The following is an 18,648-nucleotide window of genomic DNA, read 5'->3' as shown; positions in this document are numbered from 1 at the left end:
GGGTCTTGGGGATTGAACTCAGGTCTTAAGGCTTGGCAGCAAGTGCCTTTACCTGCTGAGCCATCCCACCAGCGCCCAAAATCATTGGTTTTATGGAACAGAGATTTTTAGAGATGGAAGACAGATTCTTTTAGTTGTTAGTTTTGGTTTTCCTTTTTTTATTGATTTTATTGAGCTATACATTTTTCTCTGTTCCCCTCCCTTCCACCTCCTCCCATGACCCCCAAGCTCCCAATTTACTCAGGAGATCTTGTCTTTTTCTCCTTCCTATGTAGATACATGTATGTCTCTCTTAGGGTCCTCTTTGTTGTCTAGGTTGTCTTGGGTTGTGAACTATAGGTTGGGTTTTTTCTTTATGTCTAGAAATCATTTATGAGTAAACATGTACTATATTTGTCTTTCTGGGTCTGGGTTACCTCACTCACAGACTCTCACTATGTAGCCAAGGTGTGCATGAATTCACTACGTAGCCGAGGCTGGCCTTCCACTAACAACAATCCTCCCGCCTTGACTTCCAAGCACTGGAATACAAATGTGTGCCATCATGACCGATATCTTATTTTATCTGTTTACAGTGCTGGGGATCAAACTCAGGGTCTTGTAACTGCTGGCCAAGTGCTCTACCACTGAGCTACAAGCCCAGTTTGAAGCCTAGTCTCTGAGTGGTCGGTTAGGTGTGGTGGAGGCATACCCTCACTCCAAGAACCTGAGAGGTAGGAGCAGAAAAATCAAGAATTCTGGGCTAACCTGAGCTATAGGAAACCCAGTCTCCAAAAATTGAGAAAACAAAAATGAGGGCTGGAGAGCTGCCTTGGTGTTTAAGCGGGAACCTGAGGTCCTTTCTCAGAAACCATGTCAAGTGCCTCATGACTACCTGTAATTCCAGCACCAATGGGATTCAATACCTGCTTCTGGTCTCCTGGGGCACACATACCCACAATATAGACACAATATATACACACAGAGACATAAATAAAAACAAATATTACCTAAACTAAGTAAGACTAGGGAGACGACTCTGTGGTTAAGAACAATGGCTGCTCGTCCAGAGAACCATGGGTTCAGTTCCCAGAACCCACAGAGCAGTTCACAACCATCTGTAGCTCCAGTCCCAAAGGATCTGACAATCTCTTCTGGACTCCCTGGTCACCAAGCATGCTTATGACACACACACACACACACACACACACACACACACACACAGGCAAAGCACCTATATACACAAAATAATGTAATTTTTAAAAAATTTTAGTTAAAAGTAAAGAAAATGAAGGCTGAGATTCCTCACTTGAGAGTGTGTGCCTAGTATGTACGGAGCCCTGGGCTCCATCCACACCATCGCATAAACCAGATGGGGCACTGCACACCTGTAATCCCAGCACTCAGGAGACGGAGGCAAGAAGATCTGAAGTCTGAAGTTCAGGGTAATCCTCAACCACATAAAGAGTTGAAGGATAATATGAGAGAAATGAGACCCTGTCTCAAAGACAAAATAAAAATAGAGCAATCAATTACTTATTTAAATTACGTGTGTGTGCACGTGCGCGTGCGCGTGCGGTTCCCATGTGGAGATCAGAGGACAAACTACAGGAATCGGTCCTCTCCTTTCAAGGTCTAGGTCCAGGAGATCTACCTTAGGTCATCAGGCTTGGCAGCAAGTGTCTTTATCCACTGAATCTTCTCGATGGCCCAATCTTTAGTGAAATTAAAGCAATAGAGGGCTGAACAGGCTATGAGAAGGACTCAAGATTTGGGGTTTCACACCCTTGTCAGTATGAAGAAGCATAATGAGCCCCGATCTAATAGAAGGGGCCTGAGAATGTGAGCTTGACAGGCAGCACTATCCCCCTCCCAAAAAAAGTTTCCTGTCCGCCTCGCAGGTAGATTGACCCACCACATTCCCCCCCTCCCAAAGCATTCTGCCAAAGGGCAAAAGCACTAGTCAGTAACTTTAACCTAAAGGATATCAAAACCTAGTCAGCCATGAAAGACGGGGGGGTGGGGGGTACATATTAGCTGAACAGATCCCCCTGACAGCATGCAAGCCTAGGGTTAGAAACCCTAGGGATGACTCTCATTCAGATTCAGGTCCGCTCCCTACCCCTCCCACGCACTCTCCCCCCTCCCCGAGATCCACAGTTACTTCAGCAGCTTTGCACCCATGATCCCGGAGACCCGGGTCCTGGTTCCCGTGCCTGCCTTATCTCTCTCCTCCCTCACATTTTCCGCAGCAACAAAGCCAAACACAGTACCGTGGGGGCTTTCACGCTTCCGTGCGTTTGGACACGGTGTTCCTTCTGCCTGGAAGGCCGCGCAGCTCTCTCTCTGAGTCGAACCCCCCACCTCCCCGCCTTGCGTGCTCTCATTCAGCCCTCAGTACCCTTCCACAAGGACCCAGCACCCTTCTCTAGCTAACTCAAGCCTTGTCTTTTGCTTTGGCTTCGCTGCACGACAATCACCGATTCCTCTAAATCTCTCCCCTGGCAGGCTCAGGCCTTCTCCAACGCTGGAGTTGTTTGTGGAGGAAAGGGGTTGCTCGCTTGACACCCCAGAGAAAGCGCCTAATCCTGAGTTTGAGCGACGACAGAGCATGCACCTAAGCTTAGGACGGCTCCAAATGTGTCCCATAAGGGTTCTTCTGTGTCCCTGGGGAACCCCGAATCTTGCATTCCGGGTGCACCGTGGCGCAGCAGCCCAGCCCCCCTGGCTTGACATCAGCAAGCTGGAGTAGTCCAGGGGGGAAGGGCCGCGTAAAATCGCGAGTATGGACTACAAATCCCGATAGGCATCGCGTGGCCCCGCGGCTGGCGCCTGCGCAGCACGGGCCCGGCGTTTGAGTGGCAAGTTGTTTGTTACAGCGAACACCAGCTGCTGCTGCGCCGGGCGCCGCGCTCCGCCGGGCGCTGTTTGCTTGTCCACCCCGTAGCTCGCTGTACCCCGCAGGTCCTCCCCAGGCCTCCTTTTTTTGCAACTTGCCAAGCTTCCTTTTTTCTGGATCGAGTACAAATCAGTCCAGCACCGAGCACCGGGCCCCCTTCCCTGGGCCGGTTGCCCCAAGGCTTGGGGCGCGCAGGGGGCGGGGGCCGCTGCTCGTCCCCGTCCCCCCCCCCCCCCGCAACTCGGGCCACCGCGGATGATCCGCTGTGGAGGAGCCCTGGGCAGACGATGGAACTGCACATTCTGGAACACCGGCTGCAAGTTGCCAGCGTCGCCAAGGAGAGTATCCCGCTCTTCACCTACGGCCTCATCAAACTTGCCTTCCTGTCTTCCAAGACCAGGTGAGAGAAAGAGAGTATGGGGCGAAGGGATGGGGGGCGCATGGTACCCGCCCCGGGACAGACAAAGAGGCGCACCCCGGGGGGACGCAGTGCAAAACAACTTCATCGCTCCCCAACCCCCCGGGATCTCTGCCATCCTCCTGCATCGGACAAAGCCACCCCTGTGCTTTCTAGTTGGGGGTCCCTTCCACCCAGGTTCCCCCCACCCCACTGCGCCTCCAACTGCTGCCATCAACACCCAACCCTACCCCCCTTCTCAGTCCCTTCCCTGAGATACTGAGTAGCCTCCCCAAATGGCCTCTGATGCATCCGTGAATGAATGAATGAATGAACGAATGAATGAATGAAAAACAGGTGTGGGGATCCGGAGGTGGAAATTAACAAACTAAACACGCCCCATCCCCCCATCCATCCACCACCACCACCACCACCACCACCACTCCCCTCCTCCTGGTTGGGCCGGCCCCCCTGTAGCCACTGGCAAGCGGGGAGGGATGGCGCTGAGCTTGTCTACCCCAGAACAGAAAAATCATAAAATCATTAGTAGATGTTTATCTCCAGGTGCCTGCGAGGGGAGAGAGGAGGTGCAAGCAGCGGGGGAGGGGCTGCAGGGCCAGGGTCGCTGGTTTCTTTTCTCTTTGGGGGTCCAGCGAAGTGGGAGGGAGGGGGGATTTTGAACCATGGAAGGGGAGGAGCAGGCGTGTTTATGGATCTGCCTGGAGGCTGGTCTTGGATGTTGCAGGGGGGAAAAAAAATTAGTGGAAGGCCTTGGGAGGTAAGAAGAAAAAGAAAAAGATTTTTTTAAAATCTTGGATTTTTCACATTGCTAGGTGTGCGTTTGACTTCATAAACTCCTGTTGGATTAGAGTCGGGTTACCTTCTTTTTTTTTTTTTAATTGCCCTTTTCCCCATGTGGAGTGGGAATTAGAGCAAGCAACGGTTAACTTAAACCTCATTCGCTTACCATTATGATGGGGGGGGGGGGTCAAGGCGAAGATGTTTCAACCTCCCTGTCTACAGGTGAAGATTAAGTTAAATTGACAGCACATACACACACACACACACACACACACACACACACACACACACACACCTCCTTTCTTCCCAGGCTGTCTTGTCTCCTGTGGGGTTGAACTCAGGGGAAAGAGCCTGTTAAAAGTTCTTGCTGAGGGACTTGACTTCACCGTTTTGGAGCTTGGTCAGGGCTATTGTTTGGAAGATGAAGCCAGCTAGGTAGCTTTACGTCTGTTTACTTTCTGCTCCAAGGGCTGGTCTCTCTGTGGGGACCCAAGGTTTCACCTCCCTTGTCTGAGGGTAGAACCCCTTGCTCCTTGGATGGCCCCAGGTAAATCATTAAACAGGTCATTTGAAAACAAAGCTAACAGCGCAGATTCTGAACACTCTCTCTCCCACACCCGCAAGTGCAAAAAGCCCCTCTCTCTGTCAATGCTTTCTAATCCTTACCTACACTTACTTGCCCTCTGCCCACCCCTAGGCAATCCCTAGGACCCAGAGGCCGGAGGGAACCGAGTCCCAACTTCTGGCCCCAGCAGCCTCCGACAGCCCCCTGGTTCCTCCTTTCTTTCTCAGGCTGGAGAAAAGAGGGCTTCAAGGCCAACACTCCTTAGAAAGACAGGAGGAAGGCTGCCTCTGGCTGTTCCCTGTGACTTGGTGAAGGGGCTGGCCTTTTTATGGGCATTCCCTCATCTGCGGGCCACTCCCAGGGTCCAAGTTGAAGGTCTCAAATTAAGACCCAGAAACAAGCTCACACTGGCTTACTTCACCATAGGGAAACCTTGTCCCCTTGAAAGGTGGATACCCCTCCTCCCTTCCAGGATAGGCCCAAGTGACCATTTGCAAGATGACTGAGAGGTCAAAGGTCATCTCCTTGTCTCCAGGCACCGGCTCTAGAAACCGCTGAGTGTAGCCGGGTCTGAGGACTGACAACCCGCTGCCCTTATGCACTCTGAGCCCAGGCGTGGCTTCGTGTTGGAATTAGCCCCAGTGGCCCAGGCCAGGTCACCGTCCTTTCCGTGTCTCTCTCTCTTTGTCCCTCCATGAAATGGACATAGCACAGCCCCGCCTACTTCTTTTCCAAAGAACAGCTTGCTGGGGGTGGGTCATTCAATTCATGCAAAAACAGCTGTTGACTTATTTACAACCATGAACCATGCAGGTAGTAGATCCTGATTCTCCACCACCATGGTGGTCCAGATTCCTGTTAGCATCTACCTCCCCAGAAGGGGACATCCCTGGAACATTTCCCTGCCTGTTTAAAAGAAGCAATCACTGTTTCTACTGGGCCAGGTCCTTGCTGTGGCATTCAAGGCGTTTTGAGGAACCTGGATCCAGAACCCTTGTCTTTACCTATCCCCCCCCCACACACACACACACACACCAGCAGATAAACTAGTAACACCCACGGGTGGCCTGCTTCCTCGCCCCTCTTCTCTCCTGTACATCGTTCATCTCTTCCTGGAATGTCCCCTCCACCTCTGTCAACTCCACTTCAGTCCTCAAGATGATGACATCACCCTGAACCTCCCTAAGCACTCCCCTGCCTCCACCTCCTAGCGGACTTAGTCACTTCCTCTCGCTTTCTCCTCTCTCTCTCTCTCTCTCTCTCTCTCTCTCTCTCCCCTGATGTCTCCTCGGAGTGGAGCAGGTAGACCGTGGGGAAGGGGATAACACTGGAAATACTCACTCGGTGCCTGGGTGCCCTGAACCCAAGGGATATAGAGACAGACTGTCCCTCTCTCTCCCTCTGCCTATCTGAGTGCCCAGTCCGGGGACTGCAAGGGCTGGAGTCCAGCAGGGTAGAAGAAAGGAGACCCAGGCCTAGCGAGATGGCTCAGCAGTTAGGACTGATTGCTGCTCTTGCAGAGGATCTCAGTTCACTTCCTAGCGCCCATGCCAGGTGGCTCACAGCCTCCAGTAACTCCAGCTCCAAGGGATCCAGTGCCCTCTTCTGGCCTCCGTCGGTACCTGCGCTCGTATGCATATATCCGCACACATATATGTATAAATGTATATGTATGATTTTGAATAAAGAAAGGGGGATCCTGAAGACTGGCCAGGGCAGCCTGGGAGCCTACCTGGATAAAGGGGCTTTAGATGATATGCAGTATCTTAATAGGAATTAGGCAGGAGGGGGGAGTCTAGTCTCTCCATATATAGACATGTAAATGACATAGATCGTAGTGCGAAGCAGGGAATGACAACCCGGTGACATAGCTTTTACAGAGAAGGAACTTGGAACTCGGGGATTAACTTGCTCAAGGTCATGAGACCAGTGATGGAGCCCAAGATCTGAGTCTGCGTCTCTGTGGAGTAAGCTTTGTTTTTGCCAGCACAGGCTACAAAGGAGGCTCATGGTCAACAGTGCCACCAGCCTGTTGCGGTTGCGGTTCAGAAAGAGTCAAGAGCACAGGGTCAAACCACTGACTTCCATGTTCCCTTGTTCCCGCTTTCTTATTTGCAGCACTTTAGATTGGACTCAGGGCCTCCTGCATACACAAGGCAAGCACAGGCTACCATTAAGCCACACCCCTAACCCCTTACTAAGGGATTCTAGACAGGTGATCTACCATTGATCAACGCCCCCAGCCCCTCACTGGGGGATTCTAGGCAGGTGCTCTACCACTGAACCACACCCCAGCCCCTCACTGGGGGATTCTAGGCAGGTGCTCTACCACTGAGCCACACCCCAGCCCCTCACTGGGGGATTCTAGGCAGGGGCTCTACCACTGAGCTACCCCTTTGGCCTTTTTTTATTTGTTTTTTTTTTAAAGATTTATTATGTATACAGTATTCTGTTTGCATGTCTGCCTGCAGGCCAGAAGAGGGCACCAGATCTCATTACAGTTGGTTGTGAGCCACCATGTGGTTGCTGGGAATTGCACTCAGGACCTTTGGAAGAGCAGGCAGTTCTCTTAACCACTGAGCCATCTCTCCAGCCCCAGTTTTTATTTTGATACAGGGCCCTTATTAAGTTGCCCGGACTGACTTTGAATCACTCTGTAGCCAAGACAAGCCTGAACTCAGGAATTTTCTGCCTCGGCCTCCTAAGTAACTGGGAAGACAAACCTGGACTACCACACATAGCTTCAGTATTTTTCTGGCTCCTTAACCTAGCAGTACTCGAATGTATCTTTCCTCAGGGAAAACTGGAGCAGGGTAGCCAGACTCCACTTCTACAAGGGTTGTCTCCTGTTTTCCGGCCCCCAGGTTATTCCTCTGACATACTATCAAATCCCTAGCTCTGTGCTTGGCTCTGAAATCTATCACACAGTCCCTAAGCACTTGCAGAACAGCGTGTTCAGGGCAAGGGTGGGGACAGCCTGACTCAAGTCCCCATGCTTTATATCCATTCATGTTCATTCATTCATTCTCGTTCCTAGTCTGTCTCTCTCCTCCCCTCCTCTCCATCCTCCCTCCCACCCTCATATCCTGGAACTCATTAGAATAACTGCCCTTCTCCGGCCTTGAAGTCCTGAGAGTGAGCTTCCACCCCTGGCTTAAGCTGTACGCTATACCTAGGTTTAGTTCATCTTCCTCTTGGCAGCTCCGTTTCTTCTCCTCTTTGCAGGCTGTTTGGCTAAGTCAAATACAGCTTTTAGAGCTGGGGAGATGGCTCACCTGTAAAGTACCTGTGTGCAGCATGAGTGGTATGAGTTAGGATCCCCAGTGCTTATATTTAAAAAAATGGCTGGGCAGTAGTGGCGCACACCTTTGGGCCCAGCATCCACAAGGCAGAGGCAGGTAGATCTCTGAGTTCGAGGCCAGCCTGGTCTACAAAGAGAAATCCTGTCTTGAAGAAAAAAATGGACTGGAGGCTAGAGATGATGGAGGCTCAGTGGCCGAGAACACACACACTCCTATTGCAGAGGACCCAAGTTCCGTTCCCAGCACCCACGCTAAACAGTTCACAGCCACCTATAACTCCTGCTCCAGCAAATCTGATGCCCTCTTCTGTAACCTGCAATCATGTTTACACATGTGTGTGTGTGTCCCCCACACATATATATACATGATTAAAAAGAAAACTTTGAAAGGCAGGGATGATGAACTTCAGGGTTAGAAGAGACTATCTCAGAAAAGGGGGGAATCGAGAAAACCAGAGGGCAATAACGTGATATCAACCTTTGGTCTCCATGTGAAACATACACGCGTGTGCTTGTGCGCGCACATGCACCCTCGTGCACATAAAAGAGTAATATATATATATAGGAAGGACAGCTGTCTGCTAACCTTTCTCAGAACTGTGACAGGAAGAGCTTGAAGGAGGAACCGTGTCCATTGGCTCACAGTATGACCGTACCGTTTGTCACGGCGGGAAAGGCACGGTGGCGGCGTCCATAGCCAAGGGAATACCACTGATATTTCTTACATCATGGCAGGCCAAGAAGTGGCTGACAAACAGGAAGGAGGAGCCCAGCCATGAAAACTTCAGGGCCTGCCCACAGTGACTTCACTTCTTCCAGGGAGACCCCATACCCCAAACGCCATGCCCTGAACTCTGTTCAAGGGCCAAGCGTTTAAGGCTATGGAGGACTTCTTACAACCAAACGTTAATAGATAGTGATGACAGGGGAGTATTCTGGGATGGAGGGCCGGAGAGAAGGCTCAGTCATTAAAAGCACATTCTGCTCTTCCAGAGGTCCCTAGTTCAACTCCTAGCACCCACACAGGGTGGCTCACAACCACCTGTAATTCCAGATCCAGGGGATCTGATGCCCTCTTCTGGCCTCTGTAGGCACCCGCACTCACGTGTGCATGCCCACACATGTAAACACAATTTAAAAATACCATAAACCATTTAAAAAGTAGTGTTCTTGGCCGGCCAGCGGTGGTGCACACTTTTAATCCCAGCACTCGGGAGGCAGAGGCAAATCTCTATGAGTTCGCGGCCAGCCTGGTCTACAGAACTAGCATTAGTACCGCCAAGGCTACACAAAGAAACCCTGTTTCAAAACAAAACAAAAAAAAAAAGGTGTTCTTGGCATGGCAGTTTTAACCTAGAAGATAGAATATGGCAGGCTGTTGTTGAGCAGAATTGTAAAGCGGGGTTCTCAACCTTCCTAATGCTGCAACCCTTTAATACAGTTCCTCGTGTCTCGTGTTGTGGTGACCCCCAACCATAGATCATTCCGTTGCTACTTCATAACTGTGATTTGCTGCTGCTATGAATTACCGTGTAAATATCTGATATGCACCCCCAAAGGGGTCGCAGCCTATGGGTGGAAAACTGCTGCAGTAAGGGGGAGGAGGGAGATGTGAGACGGACCCTAAGGAAATAGGAAAGCTGCGTGGAGTCGGTGAGGGGTAAGGGGTCTGTAAGAAGAAAAGGTTCCATGTGAGGAGGACGATGGGGGGGGTGCGCAGGCGCAAACTGCAGCAGTGCGTTTGATGCGTGTGTGAAACTGTCGAGAGTAACCTGAAGAGAAGTGCTTCGTACTGGGCCTGGTGGTATAGGCCTATCATTCAAATACACAGGAGGCTGAGGCTTGAGGATCACGAGTTCGAGGCCTACCTGTACTAGAGTAAGTTCAAGACCAGCCTAGGCAACTTAACAGGAACCTGTCTGAAAATTAAATAAATAAATAAATAAATAAATAAATAATGTTGGGGTGTGTGGCTCAGCAGTAGAACACATGCCTACAATCTAACAATAACAGGTAGGGGTGTGTCTCAGTGATAAGCACCTGCCTAGATTCCCCCAGTGAGGACCTGGGGTGTGGTTCATTGGTAAAGCACCTGCCTTGAACCCCCCAGTGAGGGGCTAAGGTGTGGTCAGTGGTAGAGCACCTGCCTAGAATCCCCCAGTGAGGGGCTGGGGTGTGGCTCAGTGGTAGAGCCCCTGCCTAGAATTCCCCAGTGAGGGGCTGGGGTGTGGCTCAGTGGTAGAGCCCCTGCCTAGAATCCCCCAGTGAGGAGCTGGGGTGTGGCTCAGTGGTAGAGCCCCTGCCTAGAATCCCCAGTGAGGGGCTGGGGCGTGGCTTAGCAGGTCGAACACTCACTCTGGAAGAGTTACTCCCCTAGTACCACCAAAAGTGCTAGGAGCTGGGCTGTTCGGTATCGGTTAGCCTAAAGATGTGATGATGTCATCAGTTAATCTAACGATGTGATGGTGTCATCAGGATCTTTTTCTTCTCTGTCTTCCCGACTGGCCGTCCTTTGCAGTAGCTGTGTCACTCTGTGGAGCAGCCAGGTGAGCTTCCTTGTGAACAGGGAGGAACCCAGCTGGAGCAAGTGCTGTGGCTTCCAACAGTGCCCTCCCGCAAAATACATACAGGCCCTATAATCTCACCCAGCCACCAAGGTTTACTCGGACTTTCTCATCTTGTTGGTTGGAGCTAAGTCACGTGACCATGCATGAGATCACTATGGACCAATCAGGATTCACCCCTTTAAAGTGGGGAACTGACTGCATAAAAAGTTTCTAGCCTAGAGATGGGGAGGAATCTTTGGGTGGTCTATCCATCCATGTGATGGAGGGTAACCACAGTGTAGGGAGGTTTGGGGGCACATGCCATGTGAGCGCCCTGATCAAGGTGGGTCACACTATAGCCCCTCTGCTTCGCTTGCCTCTGCCCTCTGTAGAGGTTGTAACTGGTCTCTGCAACAGCCTTGGAGACCAGCGACAGCCTCAGAACCCAGGACCTGGTAAGAGGGATCAGAGACTGTCACCATGGAAAGCCAGGCTCTTCTGGGACCCTCCTGTCAGTTAGGGCGCTCTAACCACACAGCAGCCCTGGGGAGCAGAAGTCTAATTTTACTGATAAAGGAACAAAACAGGAATACCCAGAAAGGGGTGGGGAGCTATGGTATGGACTCAAGAATTCAGATCAGGAAAACCTGTTACTCTGAGCACCCAGCCAGATACCCAAGCTGGGCTGGATTCCTGTCACTAGGAGTCTCTTGATAGCCAGTGGCACAACTGGAAGGCAAAGGATATGCTGTAATCTTTGTGTCTGTCTGTCTGTCGAGTCTCTTGATAGCCAGGGGCACAACTGGAAGGCAAAGGATATGCTGTAATCTTTGTGTCTGTCTGTCTGTCGAGTCTCTTGATAGCCAGGGGCACAACTGGAAGGCAAAGGATATGCTGTAATCTTTGTGTCTGTCTGTCTGTCGAGTCTCTTGATAGCCAGGGGCACAACTGGAAGGCAAAGGATATGCTGTAATCTTTGTGTCTGTCTGTCTGTCGGGATCTGGTGTATGCTTATGTGTGCATGTATGTGTGAAGATACTATACCAGAGCCATTCTCCAGCCCTTCACTGGGGATTCTGGGAAAGCCTGCTATCCCTGAGCAATACCCTCAGCCCCTTACTGGGGGATTCTAGGCAGATGTGATGATACTCCTAAGGTACTCACTGGAGAATCCTGGGCAGGTGCTTTACCATGGTGACATGTGCCTGTTGTCTCAGCAGTTAGAAGACAGAGGCTGATATCCGGTACCTTCCTCTATTGCTCCCCACCTTATCTTTAAGGCATGGCTTCTCCCTGAGCCTGAAGCTCCCCAATTCTACTAATCTGGCTGACCAGTGAGCCCCAATGATCCTAACTCCACCTCCCCAGATCTGAGGTCACAGGCACGCACCAACATGTTGGGCTTTTTACCTTCTTGTTGGGAATTTAAACACAGGTCCTAATGGCTGCACTTTATTAGTTGAACCAAATACCCAGTCCCTGTAATGACCTTTAAAAAGTGCCACCGTAGAAAGCACCTACCAGGCATAGTAGTGGCACAGGCCTGTAATTCCTGGGGTTGGCAGACTGAGGCAGGAGGAGCATACATATGAGTCTAACCTGTGCTACAAAACAAACAAAAAAGCCCATTTCATTTGATTGGCCCATAGCTATAGGAAACCCCATAACTGCCACCTGGATTGGGCGTACATTTAAGGTCTCTGGTTCATACTGCCCTGTACTGGGTCTGCTTCTGTATTAGGTCTCACCAACAAACTGGTGCTGGATACCATCCACTAACGAGACATTTATGCAAGAAAAGCTTAAAGTTATACAAAGCGTGTCTAGATCTTTATTGCTTTCTGAGGTGAGCCTGGCTGAGGCTCCTGTCTGAGAGTACATTTAGGAAAAATAGGCTAGCCCCAGGAGGCCTCCAGGGAAAACTCAAGATAGCCACACTCTGGCAAGTATGATCGTGGGCAGATCATTTGACCTGTCCTGTCGGAGCTGTCACCTTCTTAACTGTGGATTGGGGATATCGAGCCTGGTAACCTGCCTTAGCTGAGGTCACAGACAGAATTGAATGACTTGAGACAAGGTGCTGGGGAGATGGCGTAGTGGGTAGAGTGCTTGCCACTGAGGACCTTAGTGCAATCCCCAGGTCCTGCATAAAAAAGCCAGGCGTGGTGACTTGTACTTGGAATCCCATCACTAGGGAGGCGGAGACAGCTGGGTCCCTGGACTTCTTTGACCAGCCATCCTAGCCTAATGGAAGAGCCCCAGATCCCAGTGAGAGACTTTATCTTTAAAACGTAAGGCTAAGGGGCTGGAGAATGACTCCGATTGTAGTGGCTCTTGCTGTGTAAGTGTGGGGACCTGAGTTCAAATCCCCAGCACACATGTAAAAGACAAGCATGACTCCACACAACCTTTTGCACACATAAGAAAGCCAGAGGGGCTGAAGAGCTGGCTCAACTGTTTAAAAGTGATTGCTGCTCTTGCAGAGGACCTGGGGTTAGTTCCCAGCGCCCACCTGGTAACTCATAACGGCTTGTAACTTCAGTTCCAGGGCCAAAGTTCAGGTCCCCAGCACCCATATAAATGCTGGATAAGTGTGATAGCCACCTGTAATTCCAGCTTTAGAGGCAGAAACAGGATCCCCAGACTAAGCCAGCAGGCAAACTAGCCGTAGTTACAAGCTTTGGGTTTGATTGAAAGACCCTGCCTCAGTGAATAAGGTGGAAGAGCAAGACACCGCATAAGGCATCAAGCTGGGGCCCCCACATGCACATTCACACCCATGCATACACCGTGCACACATGACCACGTGCATATACCTTATCCACACCATGCCTGCACCACACACCGTATACATGTGTAAGCACATATGCATATACCATAGGCATACACATGAGAACTTGTTCACACACTGTCCATGAAAACAAACAAAAGAACAGATGTCTCTGCCCATGGTAGAAGGTGACACCCCTGAGACTTGACAGGGGCCCCAAACTCCCACTTAGAGGTGACCACTGAGACCGATTTCAGATGTTTATTCCAAATCCCTGGCCATATTTCTACTGTGCTACAATCCTCAAATGGGTCTGTAGAGGTGGCTCGGTGGCTTGGTTGGTAAAGGACATGAGGACCTGAGTTTGGTCCCTGGAATGCGAATTTTAACAAAAGAAACAGCCAGGCTTGGTGGTGCCTTGCTGCAGCCAGCGCAGCCTGGATAGCCAAGACTGGCCGGGGGTGCCAGGATTGAGACACGGAGGCTTCTTTTCAGGAGGAAGAGCGGCAACCTTTATTTTGCCCAGCAACCTTTTATACCTCTACTCCTTTTGTGGAGACCCACCGGCTAGAAAGAACACAAACATCCTTGTCAATTACAGGACCACAAGGAAGTTCTGCTGTCAGTCAGGGGGAGTGAGGGCAGCTGGATCATAACAGTGCGTGTAAAATCCCAGTGCTGGGGGGTGGGGAGCGCAGAGACAGAACCATGGGCCCCTGGGACTGGCTAGCCAGCCAGCCTAGCCTGTTCAGCGAGGGACCAGGCAAATGAGGGACCCTGACTCAAAACAACAAGGTAGACAACACAAGAACGACAGCCTCCGTGTTGCACAGGAACATACATGTGTGCATACTTGTGCACACACGTTGTCTAGTCAGGGTTCTGTTACTGTGAAGAGACACTATGACCAGGGCAGCCCTTAGACAGAAAAGCATTTAATTGGGATTGCCTTACATTTTCAGAGATTTAGTCGATTGTCCTCTTGGACAATACATGGAGGCACACAGGCAGACAGTGCTGGAGAGGTAGCTGAGAATTCTACATCCAGATTGGCAGTCAGCAGGAGAAAAAGGCACTGATTTGAGCATTTGAACCCTCAAAGCCCACCCCGAGTGATACTCCTCATCCAGCAGGGTTACACCCCCTAGTCCTGGCCAAGTAGTGCCACTCCCTAATGACCAAGCATTCAAATCTGTGAGCCTGTTATGCAGGCCACCACGCACATGCACCTACCTGTACACACACAAATACACACGCAACACATATGTACTTAAAAGAACCCTCCTCCTCCTCGGGCTCTCAGCCTGGCCTTTTGCTCCAGGCTCTCATTCCTTTCCTGGCAGGATAGTTTAATCATATTTATGTCGAGTACATGATATAAACAACCGACGAGAGGAAGGGTTGGTTTTGTCTGTGGTTTCAGAGGTTTTGGTCCATCCTGGTGGAGAGAGCATGGCTAAACAGCTCATTTCGTGGCTGCAGGACTCTGTGGTGAGGCTGTTCACATCATGGTGGACCAGAAAGAAAAATGGAGCTGTAACAGGAAGAGACCAAAGCAAGATACAGCCAGCTCTCACAGACACAGCCAGCCCCCATCTACTTCCCAGGCCCCACTTTCTGCAACTCCATCACTGCCCAATCATCCATTGGAGTTCTTCTATTATCTATGTGATATATGTATTAGTATGTATGTATGATGCCCACACCACAGCATGCATATGGAAACCAGAGAGCAGCTTATGGGCCCCTTCTTTCCCTCCATGCGAGTCCCAGGGTCAAATTCAGATCATCGGCCTTGGTGGCAAATGCCTTTATCTGCCGAGCCTCGCTGTTCCCTCTGTTCACATTTTCAATCCAACAATAGATTAAGTCATCTGATAAGGTTAGACCCCTTAGGTTCTCCTTGTCTCCAATGTGACCACACAGACACTATTACCATCTCCTGAGTGCCTCTTGGTCCAGTCATTGTCGTGGTAAGATTAACCATCATTCCTGGCATTTAAACTGTTCCTCTGCCCCGCCTGTCTCCCACGTACCCCATTTTAAAACATCTAAAATAGGTTTGTTTTGTTCTGAGACAGACAGTTTTGTTCCTGCAGCCCAGGCTGGCCTCACACTAGCTACGTGGCTGAGGTTAGCCTTGAGTTTATAATCCTCCTGCCTCCACCTTCCAAGTGCTGAAACTACACACCCTCAGCCCCACACCCAGTTTCTGAATTGGTTTTACAATGTCTGATGTCTCCAGCACTCCCATGGACCGAGCAGCAGTGCCCCTTCCTCTCTCACCTTTCAGTGTCTGTCTTAGGGACTCTGGTAACACCCAAGGCTAGATTATAAACAGTGGGCTCTGCCTAGTGTTCGCCATCTCTTGGAACCTTTGCTTGTTAGGAGGCTAGCTGCCATATTGTGAGGATACCCAGTCCTCAGGAGGTCGAGGCAGGAGGATCACATGTTCAAGGCCAACCTGGCCTAAAAAGAGGAGAGAAAGAGATCAAATAATTCGGCTTTAAACTCAGAGTCTCTACTGAACTCCATTTGTTCTGGCATTTGCCAGCTCTTTGAAGACTGCTGTCTCCTTTGCCGCTCTGCTGGAAGGCCCCAGTTGACAATGGTTCCTCTTTCCTTCCTCCCTGACAGGGAATAGCATTTTCTTTTGCTTCTTGGTGGAGTGTCCTGTGAGTTGCTGCCCTCAACAGATGTAAGTCCCACAGTGGGGGACAGAGATGTAGCTCAGTTGCTAGCATGCATGAAGCCCCTGAGTTCCACCCCAACACTGCCCGTCTCAGCAGTGAGGAAGTGGAGGCAGGAGGGTCAGGAGTTCAAGGTCATTATTGGTTACAGAAAGTAGAAAGCCAGCCTGGACTACTGTTTCTTTTTTTTTTTTAATATTTATTTATTTATTATGTATACAATATTCTGTCTGTGTGTCTGGTGCCAGAAGAGGGCACCAGACCTCATTACAGATGGTTGTGAGCCACCATGTGGTTGCCGGGAATTGAACTCAGGACCTTTGGAAGAGCAGGCAATGCTCTTAACCACTGAGCCATCTCTCCAGCCCTGGACTACTGTTTCTTAAACAAAAACAAAAGAATAGAAAACAAGTCCCAGTGCTTTCGGTGGTAAAAGCACTCACTGTTCTTTTAGAGAATCTGGGTTCAATTCCTGGCACCCACACAGGGCAGCTCACACCTGCCTGTGGCAGCTCTATCCCCAGAGAATCCATCGACCGCCCTCATCTGAGCTCCTCAGGTACTCACGACTTCATTCAGACACACGAGTAACTCAGAATTTAAATTAAAAAAAAAAAAGAACTTCGATAGTAAGCTTTAAATGAATAAAGCATTGATTGGAACCTAGAACCCTCACAAGTTGATGGTGGGTATGTAGGATACGTTTTAGGAATGGGACACTGTCTCCAAAAATGTAAAAGCAGAGCTAGCAAGATGGCGTAGCAATTGCCATCAAACCTGATGATTTGGGTTCATTCCCTGGAGTTCACATGAGGAGGTGGAGAAGTAAGTCCTACAGGGTGCCCTATGGTCACCACCCATGGACCATGGCCATCATGTCCACAGAGACAGACAGGCAGACACACATACAAGTATAAAGAAATCAATTTCTAAAAATGTATAATAGAGAACCGAGTGTAGTGGAACCCAGCAGTCATCACAACACTCAAACTCAAGCAGGAGTTTTAAGGCCAGCCTGGGCTACAGAGAGCGTTGGCAGCCACCTTGAGCTACATAACAGGCGAGGAGACTGGAGCGATGGCTCAGGATTTAGGAGCACTTGCTGCTCTTGCGGAGGACCTGAGCTCTGTCACCAGCACCCACATGGTAGCTCACAGCCGCAACTTCAGGCTATCTGAAGCCCTCTTCCGGATTCCGTATGCATGTGCACACACATACACGTAACTAAACATATATATATATATATATATATATATATATATATATATATATATACATACATATACATATACACACACACATATAATCTGAAAGGGAAGAAAATGAAAAGTATTATTACAGTTGCCCTTCTGGGTATACCCTGAGAAGTTGGAAGGAGGATCATGCGTGGCCTATACATGCATGTTTCCAGCAACATGATTTACCAAAGCCAATAAGGACGAAGCCCAGGTATCCATCAACAGGTGAACCATGACTCGCTAGACACTGGTGTGATGAAATACTGTCCACCTTCAAGGACAAGCTGACGGCTGCTGTAGCGCGGATGCACTTTTAGAGGAACATTATACTAAAATATATATCAGTGGGGGTGGGGAGGCAGGCTGTGTTACTTCTCTGAAGTCCTCAGTAGCTCACTTTGTCCAGACAGATGAGGCGGGTGTGGAGTCCCGGCAATTGTAAGAGGAAGGCAGAAGGATCAGGAGTTGAATGAAGGTCATCCTTAACTACATAGTAATTTTGAGGCCAGCCTGGGCTACATCAAACCCCGCCTCAAAAATAATCATAGAAGGGCTGGAGAGATGGCTCAGTGGTTGGTGTAGCCAGGCATAGTGGAACACGCCTTTAATCCCAGCATTTGCAAGGCAAAAGCAGGTGGATCTCTGAGTTTGAGCCAGCCTGGTCTACACAGTGAGTTCTAGTACAGCCAGGGCTACATTATGAGAACCTGACTCAGACCAAAAAAAGGGGGGAGGAATACTAAGCCAAAAATGCAGGTGTGGGGAACTCACCCCTTTAATCCCAGCATTCAGGAGACAAAGGCAGGGAGATCTCTGTGAGGCCAGCCTGGTCTACAAAGAGAGTTCCAGGACAGCCAGCGCTGTTCTACAGAGAAACCCTGTCTTGAGAAACAAAACAAAAATAAAGAAACAAAAACCAAAACAAATGCAAAATAGTTAATGCTCCTGGAAAGGACCTGAATTCAGTTCCCCGCCTTCCAAAGGGCTACTCACAACTACCTGTAACTTGGGGGATCTGATGCCCTCTTCTGGTCTCATGGACACAGACACTCACAAACATACATGTATATATACATATAAATAAAAAATATTTATAAAAAAGATACTAAAAACAGTAATAGTGTTACTGTTCCTGTCTGTAATAGCCAGGGGCTGGGGGAGGGGCTCAGAGTAATTGCTTAAGGGTATTGGGTTTCAGTTCTGCAAGATGAAGGAGTTCTGGAGACAGGTGGCCTTCATGGTTACACAACGGTGACTGTCCCTTCTGCCACAGGACTGTGCAGTGAGTTAATATGGTATGGTGTAGATTCTAATGCCTTACCACAGTTTTAAAAAGTATTTTTTAAAAGGCCTGTCATCCTGACTGCACAGGAGGCTGAGGCAGGAGGATGGTAGATTCAAGGCCAGACTGGGTAACTTAGTAAGACACCATATCAAAAGTAGACCTGAGGGCATGACTCAG

General features: G+C 49.8%; 1 protein-coding gene across 1 annotated transcript in view; it reads left to right on the top strand.

The window, feature by feature from the left end:
* Positions 1–2,847: 2,847 nt before the first annotated feature.
* Castor2 (cytosolic arginine sensor for mTORC1 subunit 2) overlaps positions 2,848–18,648 on the top strand; it is a 38,567-nt gene continuing 22,766 nt past the window's right edge. The window contains exon 1 of the mRNA XM_048433769.3: positions 2,848–3,278. Within this exon, the coding sequence (XP_048289726.1) occupies positions 3,166–3,278 (113 nt within the window). The 5' untranslated portion in view covers positions 2,848–3,165. The remainder of the gene's footprint in view (positions 3,279–18,648) is intronic.

Source organism: Myodes glareolus, chromosome 2 (genome assembly GCF_982192425.1).
Source record: "Myodes glareolus chromosome 2, mMyoGla1.1, whole genome shotgun sequence".
Taxonomy (NCBI): Eukaryota; Metazoa; Chordata; class Mammalia; order Rodentia; family Cricetidae; genus Myodes; species Myodes glareolus.
The sequence above is the reverse complement of the archived record's forward strand: the minus strand, read 5'-3'. Positions and strand labels throughout refer to the sequence as shown.